The 18,737-nt window shown below is 49.4% G+C and overlaps 1 protein-coding gene across 3 annotated transcripts in view; it reads right to left on the bottom strand.

The window, feature by feature from the left end:
* Window positions 1-274: 274 nt before the first annotated feature.
* The window catches only part of ODAD1 (outer dynein arm docking complex subunit 1), a 32,634-nt gene continuing 14,171 nt past the window's right edge, over window positions 275-18,737 (bottom strand). For 2 of the 3 annotated variants that reach the window (XM_019752644.3, XM_088800067.1), the window contains 11 exons: window positions 16,817-16,939; window positions 16,356-16,469; window positions 13,074-13,141; window positions 9,861-10,048; window positions 9,439-9,573; window positions 8,643-8,725; window positions 8,371-8,542; window positions 6,262-6,425; window positions 6,064-6,167; window positions 5,702-5,780; window positions 275-5,619 (listed from right to left, as the gene is read on the bottom strand). In XM_019752644.3, coding sequence (XP_019608203.2) covers window positions 5,080-5,619; window positions 5,702-5,780; window positions 6,064-6,167; window positions 6,262-6,425; window positions 8,371-8,542; window positions 8,643-8,725; window positions 9,439-9,573; window positions 9,861-10,048; window positions 13,074-13,141; window positions 16,356-16,469; window positions 16,817-16,939 — 1,770 coding nt within the window. In that variant the 3' untranslated portion in view covers window positions 275-5,079. The remainder of the gene's footprint in view (window positions 5,620-5,701; window positions 5,781-6,063; window positions 6,168-6,261; window positions 6,426-8,370; window positions 8,543-8,642; window positions 8,726-9,438; window positions 9,574-9,860; window positions 10,049-13,073; window positions 13,142-16,355; window positions 16,470-16,816; window positions 16,940-18,737) is intronic. The other variant, XM_019752645.3, reaches the window with a different exon arrangement.

The raw sequence follows: 18,737 nt of genomic DNA, 5'->3' as shown, positions 1-18,737 counted from the left end.
ATTTTCTTTTTTTCTTTCTAGTCTATGTTGAAATTATCTTCTCTACCAACAATGATTTTTTTGTTCATGCTCATAATTAGGGTTAAAGTTTATATGCCATTTACCATGAGTAAGTCTTTACATATATCACCTCATTTTGTTGCCAGAGGTTCATGGGGATGTCCAAGAGAGGACTCAACCTGGAGAGCAGTGACTGGGGGGGGGGGGGGTTCTTGTCTCCATGCAAGAATTCAAGAGTGAGACAGATGCGGGAAGGTGAAAGTGATTTATTGAAAATGAAAATACACACTTGACAGCAAAATTCCAGTGAACTCAGAATGAGTTGCCCAGAGGAAGTCATGATCAGGGTTTTTTATCCCTCCTGGGGCAGGAATTGGTGACATCCCATTGATGTGATTTATTCATCTCCTCCCTGTGGGGGCTCGGGGGAGGGACCCTCCATTTCCTGCTTTTTCTTCCTTATTTGGTTTCTCCAGAGCTGTCATGGTGTCAGATGAGTGATGGGGGTCATAGTAACGTCAATGTAAATGACATTATAATTAGCTAAAGGTCAGGTCCTGGTCATAGGGATCTAGGCTAGCTGGATGAAACTGGTTCTTGTTTTTCTCCCACTGGAGGTACTGGATACAGTCACTTGTTACTTGTGTAACCAGTAAACTCACCTTGTACTAGGGGGTTGTCAATTTCCTAGGCTATGTATCCTGCCTCTATTATTCAGCACCACTGCAAGGATAAACACTTTTAGCATCTCCTTTTTTCACATATCATGAGATGATCATTTGATTATATTTTTCCAACCATTAAAAAATGTAAAACCATTCTTAGCTCATAGGCCTGATTTGGCCCACAGGCCTGGTCTAAAGGAAAGAACGAAACAGGCTTTTTCTCTGCTTTCTTGTGCAGAAGACATATAAAGGCAGGGCTCTCTGTATCTTGATTTTTTATTTTCAATTTTTTTAAAATGGAGAAATGTAGCTACCCAAGAGTGTATGGAAATGTACACAGAGTTAAAAGTCAGTAAAGTGATTACCACACACCCACCATATCTTCCCATAAACAGTTCATCATGGAAAGCCTGGCAATCACGTCTGCATCAGGTGGCATCCCCCAGACCCCAAGAGAAAGCCACTGTCTCACGTCTTCGGTAATTCATTCCTGTGCTCATCTTTATGCTCACCACCTGTGCATATATCCCCAAATATCATATTTTCTGCTGTGGCTGATTTTTATACTACATACTCATATCACATTGAATATTTCTTTGTGCCTTACTTCCATTCAGAGAAAGATTAACCCAGGTGGATTGCAGGTGTCATTGTTTTTCATTGTAATTGCCCTGTAGGTTATTTTTTAGTTAAGTTCATTTATACATGAGATAGTAAGAACCTTGTTGTGTATCTCATGTAGACCTTGCAGAGATTGCTGCTGAAACCTCTTGCAGAGGTCTCCGATGGATATCTGTAAAAGCCACTCTCGACATAGAATTGCTGAGTTGTACAATCCGCATAAGTTCAACAGAAAAGTCTTTTAGACAGAATAGGATTGTATGACTCCATTTATATGGAATTTACAGAAAAAGCAAATCTATGGTTACCTGTGGTTGGAGGTGGGACAGGAAATTGACTGCCAGCTGGCAAGAGAGAACTTTCGGGATCATGGAAATGATCTAAAACGACTGGTGATTGCATAACTGTGTACAATTTATGAAAAGTCATTGAGTTGTACACTGACAATGGGTGGGCTTTGCAGTCTGCAAATTATACTTTAAGGAACCTGTGAAGGAAGAAAAGGAGAGAAAAAGAAAGGACACAGGTCCTGGTGGGTGCCCACAGCTGCGTGGTGCCCAAAAGCTCGGCTAAGTTCAGCTTTTGGTGTTTGGGGAAGACCTGGGACAAGGTACCCCCCACTCCCGTGGATGAGAGGACTCTCCAGGTTGGCCCTGTCTCCTTCACCCCCACCGCCTTATTTTCCCCAAATCATTGATTTATCCTGGAATCTGGGTGCATCTGGGCCCCTCCCCATCAGCTCCGGACTGTGCAAAGGGAGCTGGGCCCAGGGAACGGTAGGTTGTGGAAGAGGACCCTGCCTAGAATCCCTGGGCTCAACTCCAAGAGGGGCAGGGAAATGCGGCTTTGAGGATCCCCTCTCCCCACCCCCATGCCTTTGGTCCTCAGTTCCTACAGCTGTAAAATGAGAAATTTTAACAATTGTTTTAACAAACATATGCCAGGCCCCTTCGAAGTGCTTTACAAATATTAATTAATGCTCACGACAACCCTATGAAGTAGGTGCTATCATTCCCATTTTATAGCAGAGGAAACCGAGGCACAGAGGCTTAGCAGGCTGCCCAAGGTTGCACAGCCGGCTGGGGGCTGGGCGGGATTTCACCCGGGCTGTCCCGCACCCGTCGGGGCGGGAAGGCCTCCCTGTACTGGCAGGGTCCTGAATTTGGCATCTTGTCCTCCCCACCCGGATGTGAGCTCTGGGAGCGGGAGGCATTTAATGAGCCTCGTGGAATGAAGAAGGGATGAATGGATCTCAGGATGGCCACATCCCCTTGACCCGAGCCCTCCTGCCGCGCTCTGCTTGGGGGCTGTATTCATGATCAGGCCTTCTATTGCCAGAGAACTGGATCCTCCCCGCGAGGAGGGACCAGAAGGGAATCGTCGCGTCGGACCCTTAAGTGGAGGACGCAGGACCCGCTCCGGAGCGGCACGGGCGCCACCTGGCGGCGGCGTCCTGAAGTGCCAGCGCAAGACCCGAAATACTCGTTTTGGAGAAAGTGGAACCGGCGTCGAAAAGGGTGTTGCAATCCGGTATGTTAATGGTCAGTGGTCTGCAAATCAGTGTACGAAGCTGGGGGGTGTCTACCAGTGGCTTCCAAACTTCTCTGATCGTGACGCACGGTAAGAAGTCATTTCACATTAGCATAGTTTCGTAAAATACCATCCTGACGTGCATAATGCTTTTTATTCCACTCTATTCCTGTCTTTAAATGCTGGTTAGATCCTCATAAATTGATTTCCTGACTCTCTGAGTCTCCACTGAGAAAGTAGGATAGTGTTTCCCACTGTCCTAGATTATCCCTTTTTTTTTTCAGCTGACAAAGAGTATGATGGAGAAAGGGTTGGCACCCAGACCACACCCCCCAGTGATATTTCTCCACAACGTTGTGCCGCCCCCAGGGATTCACTGCCAGTTCTGATTTCAAGAGAAACTGGGCTCAGAACAGTGAAAACACTTGACCAAGGCCACACAACTGTGTGCAGCAGTGCGTTTCTGCCTCGCTCCTGGAGAAATCAGTAAATGCTCCAAATTTCACAGCTATTGAGTATAATTTAATTCAGTGTTTTCTCCATTTTCGCCAGTAAGATTGAGCTCCGTGGATCAACTGGTTTTTTTATCCTGCATGTGTAAATTAATGACACTCCACAGCTCAGGTTTAAAAATGCAAGTCTTCATATGGAACAAAATGAATCTGAGATGGCAATATTTACACCACAGAAATGGGTACACTACAACTCAGGATTTTTTTCTTTTCCTGAAGAGCCACTTGCTATGCATTTACCAGCAGAGCACTGGGTGGGCCTCACCAGATGATAGGGTCAGGTGAGGGGAGAGCAAGACTGGATTATCCAAACGGGTGAGAAAAGACTGTATTAATTTTCACGTTGTCATACTCATAATCACAGACATTTTTGAGCATTTACTACGTACCAGATAGTGTTCTAAGGCTTTGCATGTACCAATTCATTTTATTCTCACACGAAAACAACCTCTCTGAGGTATGAACTATTGTCAGCCCATTTTAGGGGAAGGAGACCCACAGTATGACCTTCCTGGATTAGGAAGGTGGATGATGGATTATCTGTCTGGATTTGGTTGCATTACATTTTGACAGGGCACCTAGCATGACTCAAAGACAAGAAAGAGTTATCCATGGCATTTGAATCCCTTTTGCTCCCCAAACCACCCCACAGCAGGAAAGGGACAGAGTCCGCTTCATGTCTGTGACCCTGTGGCAGGCATTAGAGCCATGCACAAATATTCCTTTTCTTCTCTCACAGATATACAGAAAGATTGCACTTCCCACCCGCCTCTGAAGTTAGACATGGTCATATGACCTATTTCAGTCAATGAATATGAGCGGAAGTGATGTATTGTATCCAGGTAAGAGCTTTAAGAGTCATGCAACTTTGCCGTTTTCTCTTTCCCAGTGCCAGAGATTGGCAACACTCCCATAGATGCTCTTCCATCTGCCTGGGACACAAGGATAAGGAGGCGGGGGGCAGAGCCCTTAGCTGACCCACAATAGACCAATAACACTGGCGAGTAATAAACCTTTGTTGCATTAGGCCACTGAAATCCTGGAGTTGTTACTGCAGCATAACCCAGCCTATCCTGACTGATACAGTGCCCAAGTTCTCAGCAGAGCCTGAAATGTGGAGGTCTCAATAAAATGAATGAACAGGGCCATACATTTTCCTCCGGGCCAGAGGTAGAGGAAACAGCCATATCTCTAGATTGCTTTCTCATATACACTTGTAACCAGGCTGCGGTAAAAAAGTCAGACTCTGACCTTTATTTCCTATGGTCACAGGTCATGCTGACCCTGACCTCTCTGCCCCACTGATCAGTACTGGGGGCTTTTGGGGAGGGCAAGGAATGAGGAGCTACAGAGACAGGGACATGAGATGCAGGGAGAGCTTGGAAGATGGAGACGAGGAGCGAGAATTAGAAATGGGAGCAGAAACAGGAGGTGGGGGGAGAACCAGAGAGGTCAGAGAGATGGGAGACAGATGTGGAGACCAGACAGATACACTGAATGGGAAACCAAGGTAATGGGAGACTGGGAGGCAGAATGGGGAGGGTGGGAAACAGAGAGAAAGAAACCAGGAGACAGATGAGATGATGAAGAGCTGAGGCAAACAAATACAGGGACAATGATGGAGAGGTGAAAATGTGGGGCAGAGGTCCAGAACTGGGAGAGAAAGATAGAGGGTCCCGGGGAAAACTGAGATGCAGATACACGGAGAAGGCCCTCCAAGGAGCCAGAGACAGGGTGGGGACTAAGTGCCCCTAGTTGAAGTTCTGGGAGTCTTTGCTAGTGGTGGAGCCTGGAGCGGTGCTGGAGGCTGGGCCAGCACTCGAGGCTTGGCCTCTGCTGGACCACAGGCCTCTACTCGATTCTGACTCGGTGCCTCTGCTGTGCAAACCTCCTAGGCTTCCAAGGCCTCCACTGGACCCCAAGTACCCAGTGGACCCCAGGTAGCTGCTAGAGCTGAGGGATCTGAAGGTCACACGGCCCCCAGCTGAGCCCTGGCTGGCACTGACAGAGCTCTGGGTCCTATGACCTGCACTGGAGGTGGGGTCACCAAAGGTGATATGGCCAACACTGGAGCTGGTGGCATGACCTCCGCCAGACATCAGGATGCCACTAGTCCTGTTGCTCAGGATAGACCCGGGAACATTAGTAGGGCTCCTGGCAACCGCCAGAGGTGTGCCTGAGCTGGTCTTCTGGGTACCGGAGATGTTTATGTTTGAGCTGCTGTCGACCTTCCTCACAACCTCGACCAGCTCCTTCAGATGCTGCTCCCGATTTTGCTCCCGAGCTTCTAGCTGCAGGGGAAGGCGGCTTAGGGCCCCAGAGGAGGGCTAACATCCTTCCCCAACCCCACAGGCTGCCTTTCCCAATTCTCACCGCCTTCATCACTTGGCTCAGCAGCTCCTCCTTACTCAGAGGATAGTCGTCCTTGGCCTCAAAGCCGAGGTGGTCCTCCCTAACATGGGGGTAAGACAAGGGGGCTATATTCTTGGCCCACTAAAGGCTGATGGCTCTTCATTGCTGTCCCCAGAGACCCTTAGCCATGCTCTGGCCAGCCATGAACACCCTTTCCCCTCTGATCTACTCAGGGTCCATTGTCCTAGAGAGACCCTACTCCTCTGGTTCCCCCACTTCATCTTCTACTCCCCCTGAGACACACCTGCCCTCAGGTCTCCAAGAAACCCCAACACCTCCGTCCCATTTGTCCCCTCCCTCCTCCCTCTTGCCCTGTGCCTCACAGATTGTCAGGGAGCTGAGGTGGGGCCATCTTCTTAGGAAGATCCTTGGGGCTCTGGCCCAGCACCAGGAGGGCAGCGTTGGCCAAGCTGGAGGAGGTGTAGCTCTGGAAGGGGATAAGCCAGGGGTCAGCTCAGGCCCATCCCCGTGGCCTGGCCGCCAAGGCTCGGGCTCCTTCCCTCTACTCCCCGCATCCCCACCTGGACGGTTAGGAAGGCCTGCACGGTTAGGAGCTCCACCAGCCGCTTCTCAATGAGGCCCAGAAAGAGGCCGATGTCTCTGTCCCGCATGCAGGTCTTGACCCCCAGGAGGTCATTGATGATGGTGCTGTCACACTGGGCCCTGGTGAAGAGCTGCTGGATCTCTGGGTGGGGGAAGGGGTGCCACAAGCTGTCATGGATCCAGTGCCCTCCGGGTGCCAGCCATCTCCTTCCCTCAAGTCCCCACTGCCCCATTTTATGGAGACAGCAAGCAAGGCTCCAAGATGGAGAGGGACTTGTGCCAGCGCAGACAGCCAGGCAGTGGGCAGGCATTGCTGTACACCTGGCACGGGGCTCAGAACAGCGGAAAGCAAACGGTGAGGGCATCGAAGGAAAACCTAAAGGCACCTCCCCGCAAAGACTTCTTCACACAGCTCAGTAAGAAGCACCTGACTTCCATCCGAGTCCACAGCTCAGCATCTCAGAGAAACACGCGAGCTCCATGGGAGAGGGCGAACATTCATGGAAGCAACGAGGCTGCTTTCTTTTTGTTGTTGTTGTTGTGTTGTTTTGTTTTTAATACCGGACCCCAGGTACACACGGCTAGATTAATCACTGTCTTTGGTTGAGCCACAGGTCATTGTCATGACCCACTCTCACACCTGGCTGGCTTGTATTTCGTTAGTTAACTGGTTGTTGTTAATGAAATGAGGCACCCATGATCCTGATGAAAACCTGCACCCAACAGCACGGCAGTCCCCCCGGCCATCCTACGCCTCCTCCACCCGCACTCCAGACTCCTGTATATACAACTTCCTCCCGGTGTCCCTCCCTGAACGTCCCCCAGACCGCTCACTCTCATCCCCCAAACCCACTCCTCCCAGGTTCCCCATCTCCTCCTCAGGGAGGGGCCTTACCCTCACCAGGCCACATGTGGGTAACCCTTGTTCCTCCTGGTCCCACGCCCGTGCTCCAGCCTTCCTCTCCATCCTCCTCCCCCTAATGTCCCCATCCACCACCATGCCCTGCTCACAACCCTCCCGAGGCTCCCCAGCACCTCCGGGAAAAGGCCCCACCCAGTGACTGCACCTGGCATCTGGGATCTGGCCCTCTTCACCTCCCACCCTTAGCCTTGCATCCCCCCCTCTGCACAAGAAACCCCCAGTCCATGAATGTACCTCCAGGCCTTGGCCCCACCCACAGGAACATCCCCCCTCCCAGTTTTTCACTTCAATAGTCATCCTTCAAAAGCAGCATCAAGTATCACTGCTCCCAGGAAGCCTTTCCGATTACTCCAGCAGAGCCAGTGGCCGGTGTGCCACCTGTGCAGTGGTACAGGGCCCGGTGCTCAGGAGGGCCCTGCATTTGGTTTGATGCTCTGCTGTTGCCACTTTGAAATTGACAATTTTTTTCTTTTTAACAAGGGGCCCCAGGTTTTTATCCTGCACTGGGCCCTATGAATTCTGGTCACACACTCCACAATGAGTTAGGGCCCCTCCTGCATGGTGGCGCCCTGGGGTTGCAAGTCCCCAATGTCCATATCAGTCTCCTCCCAGCCCTCATCCCACCAGGTCCTGATCACCTAGCACAGCGGCCACAAACGACAGATGGAAGGTGAATCTGCCGATATTTGAGCTCCTACTGTGCTCCATGAGGTGGCTCTCCTGCTTCCTCCCCACCCCCACAGCCACCTTCCTTTCTCTCTTCACCTTTAGCTTTCCATTCGTCATCCCATTTAATTCTCATGACCACCCTACCAAGTATGCACTGCCATCCCGTTTCCAGGAAACCACACGCCAAGGTTCACAAATGGTGGAGCTGGGATTCAAACCCAGGGCAGCCTGACTCTTGGGCTCTGCACTGGAAGGATGATGGATGCAGGATGGATGGATGCAGGATGGGTGATGGATATGGGACGGTTGGATTAATGGATGGTGGGTGGATGATGGGTGGATGGATGGATGGATGGGTGGATGGATGATGGTTATGGGAAGGACCGATAAGCAAGTACACAAAGTCATCAGTGAAATGCCTCCAAGTGCCTGGTCTGTGTCTGGGCCCTCTGCGTGCTCATTGCATCCTCCCAGGTGAAGTGGGTCTGGCGCTCACCGGCCTTGAGCTTCTCCAGCTGCCCCTGTAATTCCTGGGAGAGGGTCTCGAGGTTGTCCGCCTCTGTGCGCACCTCATCCATGCGTTGCTGCAACACCTCCCGCTGCTGCTTTTGCAGCGACCGCCGGGTAGCCTCGCTGCTGCGCGTGCTCTCTATGGCCTCCTGCATCTGCTGGGCAGGGGCGGAAGGCTGGGCCCAGCTCCCGCAGAGGAGATGGGTGCGGAGGGAGGAGCGCGGGCAGGGCTGGGAGGACGGGGTGGGTCTCACTCACCTCTTTGATCTCCTCCTGCAGATGCTCCAGCTCCGAGTTCTGCTCATTGATGAAGTTAAACTCGGCGAAGTTGCGCTCCTCCACTGGGGAAGAGCAGGGAAAGGTGGGGTCCAGGTTAATGCAGACAGAAAAACACAGAGAGGCACACAGAAGGACAGAGCAAGAGGTGTTTCAAAAGACAACACAGAGACAAAGGCAGAGAGACACGGACAGAGAGACATAGGCAGAGAAAGGGGCACAGAAACAGAGCGAGTCAAGGTGAAAGAGATAGCGATGAAGTCACAGAGACCCAGACAGACCGAGAGAGACCGAAAAGCAGAGAAGTGAGGGAGAGAAAACGGTGGAGGTGGGCAAAGACAAAACCAGAGACAGAAGGCAATGCGGACGCGGAGAGACAAACAAAGCGGAGGGAAGATTTGAAGAGGGACCCTCAGGCCCAGGAATGAGACGGGGAAAGAGCAAAGGGGAAAGGGAGATGGGGAAGGCAGGAGACAGATGAGCCCAGCGAAATCGGACAGGAACAAAAAGACGCAGATCCAGACATTCCGGAGAGGACCAAGAGATGCGGAGTGTGGAGGGAGACAAACAGAAGGAAGGGGGCAGGAGGCGGAGACAGGGGTGGGAGCGGGATGGGGAATGGCGCGAAAGGGGGCAGAGGAGAGCCCGGCAGTAAGAGGTGTGTGGAGCGAGCCCGATTCCCTGTTCCTCCCGCGCAGGTGGACCGCGATGGAGCAGTGTGCACTGATTCGGGTGGTGGGGGCCGCGCCCCGGTTTTCTCCCCCGTGCAGGCACTCACTCTCCAGGTACTTGTCCACCAGCAGGTCCGGGTCGCTCTCCCCGGTCAGCTGGGACAGTTTATTCAGGGTGTCCTCGTAGAGCAGCACCAGCTTCTCCTGGGAGGTCTTCCGGAGGCCCTCGACCACCTCCCGGGCTGGGGGGAGAGGGTGCGGTGAGCGCGGCGTCCAGGGTGGCCACTAACACAGTAGGGACTCGGGGGTGAGGGGCGGTGCCGGGATGAGCCAAGGCTGCTGCGCCCTCCAACCGCGAGGGTCGGCTGCACTAGGGCGGTGCCGGCGCGCCAAGCGGTGCAGACCCCGCGCTCTCCAGCGCCCCCTGCAGGCCGGCCCCGGACCGGGTGCTGTGAGACCTGGAGCCAGGCGCTGCGCCTCCTCCTGGGCCCTGGCCTGTAGGATGTGAAGGTGGCGACGCAGGCCTCACCCCATTTCTCGCGCTTCTGCACGATGGCCGGATCCGGCTGCCGATCATCATTCTTGAGCTTGAGGAAGCGGTGCAGGTTCTCCAGATGCGCTATCTGCCGCTGCAGAGTCTGCGCCTCCGTCTCGTTCTGGGCCACCTCCTTGTCCGCTCTCTCCCGCAGCATTACCATCTTGGTCTTCGCCTCCTCCCTGGTCAGGGAGATCGGAGGTTGGATTGGGGTCCGCCTGAGGTGTCAGGGCTGCGTGGGGTCAGTCTAGGGTTGGGGTGTGGATGGGGCAGTCAGCCTGGGTCCCAGGGATGGGGCAGAATCAGGCTGCAGTTACCCTGAGGGCACAAAAGGCAGAAAAATTTCTGTGTTTCTAGAGGTGTGTGAAGATGGGGTTGCGGGGCAGAGTCAGGACCTGAGGGCGCTGGGCCATGTAAGGGGCTGACAGCCTTGCCCACAGAGGAGTCACTGCTGCAGTGCACGCTGATAATAGAAACAATCACACGGAATAAGCATTGATAAGGCAGTGACTGAAACCCCAGGTGGGCGGCTACAGGGAAGTGGGGCCTGTGCCCCTCTCCCGCCTCAGTTCTCAGGGCTGCTATCAATTGCTAAACCCATTGCTAAACTAAGCTTAAGGCAGAGCCGTAAACAGCCTGGAGCCATAAATAATGGAACAATAGCTGCTGCACGGATTATATGGACTTGATCTCCTTGTGGTTTTCGCCCCCTTCGTTTGCATATTGGAACTAACCCAGCCATCTTTCTTGTGCATGAAAGAATTATACTTTGTGGGTTTTGCTTATAAACCTGCCTTTCTTTGTTCTCTGCGAAGCCCAGTTCCCATTGCTGCCTGTATCTGTGTCTCCAGATTGCAATCCTTTTGCTCAAATAAAAGAACGTCTTCTTTGGTTAACCGTGCACAGGACAGCCGGGAGGCTGGGGCATTATTATATGGCCCATGGAACAGGCAGCAAGATGGCGATGAACGCAGTTACAGATTGTACTCAGACTCTGAGGGGGAGACCCAGATGCTAAGGTAACTGTGCTGGAGTTTGGGGATCGTGTGGTTAGAAATATAAGAGGCTTGAACCACAGAGCCTCGTTGCAGAGGTAGGTGACATCACCAGCTCTTGAGCACACACCCTGTTAGGACATTGGAGACACCCAAGAAGCCTCATTCACAACCCATTCCCGGCCTGCTTATCTGAAAATGTAGCTTCTAAGCTTTTAATCATAGTGCAGCCAACTGTAAATTCGTCGTGCCCCAAGCCTCCTTCAAAGGCCACAGGATCCAACGTCAGAGTGTCATTAGGCTGGGGGAACAGCAGGCCAGGCTCCTCGGGTGCCTGCCTATAGACCATTCTAGTTCCCACTTCCACACCTTTGCCAGCCTTGGTTGTCTCCACCAGTTTCCTGCGCTATTCAAAGTCCTTGAAGGCTTGCTCAGGTCAACCCTCCTGGGTGGGAAGCCTCCCCTGACACCAGTGACCAGCCCCAGCCCCAGTGACCCCACTAGGCTCTGGTGGCAGCCCATCAGGGATTAGGACTCACAGTTCTGTCTGAGCTTTGGGCTCCGTGCCAGCGTAGGGGCAGGGAAGATGGAACCCGACTTCCTGAGAGCTGCTCCCTGCAGGGGGTGCTCTACATCAGTGTCCCCATGACATAGGTATCATTATCATTATTGCCATGTCACAGTGGAGGTTCCAAGAGGGGATGTGACTTGCCCCAGGTCATCCAACAAGGAAGGGTGGGAGACATTGGCTGATGTGACAGGAAGTGTCAGCGATGACACCTGCCCCCACCCTCTATCTGAAACCACCCTGTCCTTGACCCAGCCAGGCTGCTCATTGTCATCACGTGGAGGCGTGCTGGTGGAGGCTAGGTCTGGATGATGCAAGACAGGCCAGCAGAACATCACTGTGGGACCAGGGGAGAAGATGGGCCTGGCCAACCAGATTCTCTCCCTCAGGACCTGAACTGGGAAATGCTTAGCATGGGACAGCAGGAAGCTGACACTAGAAGCGTGTATAGTGAGAAGCTACAAAAGGTCATGTTATGAAGAAGCCAAAGCTATGTGTGAGCAGAAGCCACGAGGTACAGTCAGGGCTCTGAAGGGGTCATGGCGGACCACAGGTAAGTAATGACAGAATTGGCCATAAAAAGGAAGTACTGACACTCATTGCTACGTGAATGAGCCTCTAAAGCATTACACTAAGTGAAAGAAGCCAGACAGAAAATGTTACATATTGTGCGATTGCATTTACATGAAATGTCTGGAGTAGGTGAATCCACAGAGACAGGGAGTGAGCTAGTAGTTTCCAGGGGATTGGGGAAGAGGGGAAGAGAGAGTGACTGCTTACTGGGGAAAGGTTCCTTTAGGGATGAGGAAAGTGTTTTCGATCTAGACAGAAGTGATGACTGTACCACATTACAAATGTACTAAATGCCACTGAGTTGTATGCTTTCAAGTGATGAGTTTTGTTTTGTGCATCCTGACAAATCACCAAAACCATACGGTGGATTTGGGCTGGGATTGATGTCATGAGGGATCATGAGCCGTGAGTAAGCAGAAGCCAGGAGATGGAAACAAGAGACTGAATAGAATAGGGAACCATTTGGAGCAAGACAACAGGGCTGACGCGCAGAAAGAAGCGGGAATGGTGTAAGAGGGAGCATGGAGCCCATGAGCCCCCAGAGACAGAGACAGAAGAGGGAGCATGGAGCCCATGAGCCCCCAGAGACAGAGACAGAAGAGGGAGCATGGAGCCCATGAGCCCCCAGAGACAGAGACAGAAGCCAATAAGCAAAGCAGCATGGATTCTTGATTCCACATATGTCTCTTTATCTGAAGATGGCCTGAGAGACTCTGTCCCTGTCAACCAACACTGATAAATAACAATCTAATTACTCTCATTCACTGATGCTCTGCCGGTCCCAGGCCCCCGGTCATGTGCACCGTCTTACTTAATTCTTTCTCCATCCCTACGTGCTAAGTGCCAGGAACAGACTGGGGCCCAAGAGGTTGATTCATACACCCAAGGAGCAGGACCTTGCCAAGGAGCTGGAAAATTGGTGCAGGAGAGAAGGGGGCACCTTATGGGGGGAAAAAAATAGGTTCTGCTGATCAATTTCTTGAGTTTGGAACCCTTCCTCGACTGCCTTAGGAAAAGATGTGTACTAAGCGATCCGGGCCTCCACCCCAGGACGACTCGGCCGGGCCCTACCTGATGGCGTAAGCCGAGGTGGAAGAGACTATGAGGGCTTTGATGGTGTCCCGCAGGAGCTGGATCTTCTGCAGAGAGAACAAAGCAGACGCCACTTCTTACCACCTCATGGCTATGGGGCTTTCCTTCAGGCTCCGTGTTCCCGAGTGAGAAGTGGGGCTCATGTATAACATGGACTTTCCTAATTAGCAGCAGCTGGTAAAAGGAATTTTCAAACGGTAGGAAGTAAACAGAAGCCAAACCTGACTCAGAGGGCTTGTCCTGGAGAAACCCTCAAGCCAGAATATTCCTAAGAGCACCGACCCAACTTTCTGGTCAGGCTCAGAAATTTGTGTGAATTTCATTATTGTGATCACATTCATCTGTTTCTAGTTCCACGGAAATGTCTTTGCAGTTTATGGGTAAACAGGGTTCTTTCAGGAGAAAGAAGGGAGGAAATTATATACATATGTTTATATACATATATAACGTATATATATATATACACTAATGTATATATAATATACCTATACACACATATATATACAAATGCATACACATATATAATGTGTGTTGATACACATACATACATACATATACGTATATGCACATATCCACAATACATACATATACATATGCATTATGTAGGCATACACACATACACACGAACACACACATATACACGCACACACACATTTACTTTTGCAAAAACAAACCCAGATGGATAGCCAGAAACTACAGGGGCTAGGTGGGAACAAAGTGGAAGAGATGGTGAGGAAATGGTTTTTCTCTGGGATACCTGTTGGAATAGTTTTGATCGGGGAACACTGTTAATTGTTTACATATTCATAAAGTAAATTAAACCAATGATAGAGGAGAGAACTAAAACTAGATACAAACAGAAGCAAATGAACCTAATTGTATTTCAAACAAAGAACATAACCACATAGAAGACCAAAATAAATAAAAAAAGAATTAATCCAAGTGACTTCCAAATACAATCATTTGAATAGAAAGTCCATCACCATACCCTTAAGTTTGAGGGGTGGTGTACAGCTGTAGCAATTCTGAACCTCTTTTGTGTGCACTGTAGGACTAAGCAAATGAGTAGGTATAAGAGAGGTAGAAAGAAGAAATGGGGAACATTCTGGAATCTACAGTGATATTGGAGTTACAGGTGTCAACATGAACTCATGAATTTTAAAATTTAAAATGTGTGTGTTTCCTAGCTCTCTCCAGAGAAAGGGCTTCAGAGCAAAGACACCCCCATAGCAATGAGGACTCTTAGTGTCTGTATTTTGGCTTCTCAACACCTTCTCCCCACTAGAAAGAACCAGAACTCCCTGGAGAAACAGCTAACTCAATAGAACAAATATAAGAAAACCTGGAATATCTTCCTGGGCCAGAAAGTAAGGAAACCCTCAAAAAGATGGTAGGCTTGTAGAGAGGACACAGAAGTCAACTTTGAGGGGTTCTCGCTGGCCAAATCTGGGACAATTTGAACATCATAATGAATAATTACCACTACGGATTATGACCCATAAAATAAAGTACGAATACATGAATGCTTACTGATAACCCATAAATCTACAGGGGAGATGAGAAGGTCTTCCTTAAGTAAACTGCCATCTGATGAATGCAAGAGAAATGATAGAGCTGGAAAATCACCATGTGGCAGCCATTACAGTAATAATTATTCAGGCAAGAATCATTTACAGATGTTGAAACAATCGAGTGACAGTGTGTCAGGAATAGGATTTACATAGTCTCCAAGAATCTCCCCAGACCACTTATTCATTACAGACAGGAAAACTCTACTACCGGAGAAGCCTGGCTAACCAAGTGACCAAAGCCTATGTCACTGGTTATGGGACACACTGACATCACGTGCCTCCCGCTACAGTGCACACAAAGGACACAATACCACTTCTGCGATATTCCACCAGAAATACACAACCTGCCTGAAATCATGAAGAAAGACCAGATAAACCTATATTAAGGGATCTCGTACAACACAACTGGCCTGGGTGCTTCCAAAATGTCAAAGTCATAAAGACAAAGAACGGCCGAGGGACGGTTCCAGATTAGCGGAGCCAGGACAACCAAAAGCAACGTGGGGTCTTGACCTAGAGCCGAAATTCAAATTAGCTATAAAGGGCATCATTGGGACAATTATGAACTCTAAATATAGACTGTTTAGAATTGTAACAATGTTAAAGCCCCTGACTTGGATAATGGCACTGTGTTTATGTAAAAAAATGGTCTTGTTCTTAGGAAATACAGGCTGAAGTTCTGAGGGACATATTGCCTGCAGTGTACTCTCAAATAGTTCAGCAAACATGATAAATGATTTTTGATTAAAATAAGAATTACATACACACAGAATAAATGTGGCAAATAATTAATCTTGGTGAAGGATACATAACCGTATTTTGCCGTGTATAATGCGCACCCATGGTTTTTTGGCTCAAACTTTCAGGGGGAAAAAATCTTTTGTTTTAATTTTTTAATTCAAATTTTTATTTGTTTACATTTAGGTACTTGTTTTTAGTGTTATGAAGGAATTTTAGCATTTATTTTTTAACGTATTATGGTACAAAAAATTTTATGTAACAAATAATTACAAGACACAAGAACAGATACAAGGTACAAGAAATTTTTTGTGCCCTTAACAAATTTACGATATTTACACATCATAGAAGGCCAAGAACTCTTTGTTGTTGCAAGTTTGTCATAAGTTCAACAAAACTGATGATCCTATTCCAGGGTATTATTTTGCATATAGATATTGATTTCTAGAGTTACACTTTTACTCATAAGCAGAAATAAAAGAATTAAAAACACTTATATAGATACGGAATTAGTACTGCTCATCATGTATAATGTACATCCTTATTTTTCCCTCACAAATTTGGGCCAAAAGGTGCACATTATACAGGGCAAAATACGGTAGTTCTTTGTTCTATTCTTGCAGAGAAAGGAAGGTGGGGGCTGGAAGGGAGCACTCTTCAAAGGACTTCAAAGATTATTGAAAAACCCACGGAATGTAAATTGTCTGGCTTGCTCAGTGGTTGCCCTGGGTGATAATAGTCAAAATGACATCTGTGCTTTCGCAAATCTAAATGAGGTTGCTTCTTTGTCGGAGGCATCCTGGGACACTGTTACGGGTCTCCATTCCCTCTGAACTCAAGTAAACCTGTCGATTCTGTATTTGAGGCCCAAATGTTGGAAAAGGCAGAGTGACTCCTGTCCTCCCCTCCACCTCAGCTGGGCCGAGGAGTCCTGGGTTTCAGGGCCACTGACCTTCTGCAGCTTGCGGTCCACGTTCAGATATCGGGTCCTCTCGACCCGCAGGAGATCCAGCTCCTCCCGCAGGGCTGCGTTCCGCACCAGCTGGATATCAAAGCGACAGGTGACCTGGGAGGTGGGAGAGAGGATGCAAGAGTCTGTCTGAAGCCTGGCCAGCCACCCCCCTCCACACGCAGCTGAGGAGGGAGCACCTGTCCGATATGGGGCCCATTCCCAATTTGGAAATCCTGAGAGCATCCCCTGGCTACCTGTAAGGGCCTCAGCATCGGTCTCCTTTCCTTGGGGACCGTCTACCTCTCCAGGATCCTGTCTCCTGACCCCATCAAGGACCCCAGTGTTTCAGGCCCTCCCACATCTGGGAATCTGGTCCACTGCTTCCAGGACTTGACACCATGCGCCATCTTCCCCGAACCCCTGAGTTCAGGCCTGGAAAGAGCCAAGAGGCTGACCCTCACCCTGTCCAACTGGTCTTCCAGGATGTTGATCCTTCTCTGGATCTTGGCCTTCTGGTCCACAGTGACTCCCGGGGCCCTAGCAGCCTTACTATGGGCAAAGATCCGGGTCTCCCACTCCTGGATCTGGAGGAAAGAAAATGGCACCTGTTTGTTGGCTGAACGCCAGAGAAATTGAAAAACTGAGGGAGGGGATGAGTGGGAGGGTGAGTGGCTGAATGTGACTGACAGCTGCCACCCTGGTGGCCCCATCCATCTGCTCTACCCTTCTGCTGACAGTACCCAACCTTCCATGTGTTTCTGGCTTCCAACCACAGGCCACCCTCCCAGCCACATGACGCAGGTCTAGACAATCACAGTGACTGGCCTAGAGATGGACATGTGACCCAGGCTAAGCCAACCTCAATCCTTTCCTAGTATTTGGGGGGAAATGCGTGAGCTGGATGGATGGGACTCCAAGATTCCCACTGTCATAGTCCCCACCACAGAGAGTATCCTGGGAGAAAGAGGCCAGTAGACAAAGTGGTGACCAGAGGCAAGAGACAATGAGAATGAACCGTGATGCCATTAGGGTCCCCAAGTCTGTTGTGCCTGAAACCAGTTCCTACCTGTTCTCATGTCCACATTCATCTTTACTGATTTGGGGTATGCAGTCTCCCCAACTAAACTGTAAGTTCCATGAGGGCGGATTTTTGTCTTTTGTGCCTGACAGAGTAGGTGCTCAATAAAATGTTCAGACTAAATGAATAATGAATTGCTTAAGACTGTGTTTCCCAACTTGTATGCTGTTAAGGGTTGGATTGTGTCCCACAAAATTCACAGTTGACGTTGTGAAGTGCTAACTCCCAGGACCTCAGAACGTGACCATATTTGGAGACAGGGTCTTTACAGAAGCAATCATTGAGGGAGGGGGAGGCTTCATCCAGTATGACTGGTGTCTTTATAAAAAGGGGAAATTTGCACACACAGACATGCACACGGGGGAAACGCCATATGAAGATGAAGGCAGAGATCGAGGTGATGTTTCTACAAGCTAAAAAGTGCCAAAGCTCGCTAACAAACCACCAGAGGCTGGGCGAGGGGCATGAAACTAACTCTCCCTCACAGCCCTCAGAAGGAACCAACCTTGCTGACACCTTGATCTTGGACTTCCAGCCTCCAGAACTGTGAGACAATAAATTTCTGTCATATAAGCAATCCAGTCTGTGACAGCCGTTCCCAGAAAATGAATGCATGCACCACAACACCCCAGAGCATTGCAACAAACTCACAGGGGACACCACGGGGCTGTTTTAAATTTTTGAGGGAGACACATTGACATTGGTCAGACACCACATGAACACAAGCTCAAGTTCGTCCCTGGGTTCCACAAGAGATGGTGCTGTATTCCTTTCAATGATGTCACGTTTGTGACTGAGGTTTTAGCAGTTGCTGTGATAAAAATCAAATACCCAAAAATGTTCCCACTGGGGGAAATTGGATAAAATGCACAAAGAATCTCTGTAGTATTTCTTCCAACTTCATATGAATCTACTATTATCCCAGTAAGATTTCAAATTTTTTTAAAAAGGCAAGTACCGCACAGAAATCAATGTGGAACAAGAGTGGTCATGTCCAATCTGACGTCAAGATCTGAAAAGCAGGGCAGTGCCCAACAGGCACAAACAGCCCATGGTAATTGTGGTTTTGAAGGATGAAATACAGATTTTTTTCAATGTATGTATATTATTTTTTCAAATGGTTTCTAGGTTGTGAGGATGAAAACACTTACTGGGTTGTTTCGTCCAAACTACTTAAGAAATGGAACTGTTCTCTCCAGGACAGTTCTTGAGAGCCGGTTGTTACATTTTCAGGAATTTCATGAGTTAAATTGTTGGTAGCTTCACATTAACCGTTATATTAGTTTTCTATTTCTGCATGACAA

This window comes from Rhinolophus sinicus, chromosome 8, assembly GCF_057876585.1.
Source record: "Rhinolophus sinicus isolate RSI-liver-muscle chromosome 8, RSI-T2T, whole genome shotgun sequence".
NCBI lineage: Eukaryota > Metazoa > Chordata > Mammalia > Chiroptera > Rhinolophidae > Rhinolophus > Rhinolophus sinicus.
The sequence above is the reverse complement of the archived record's forward strand: the minus strand, read 5'-3'. Positions and strand labels throughout refer to the sequence as shown.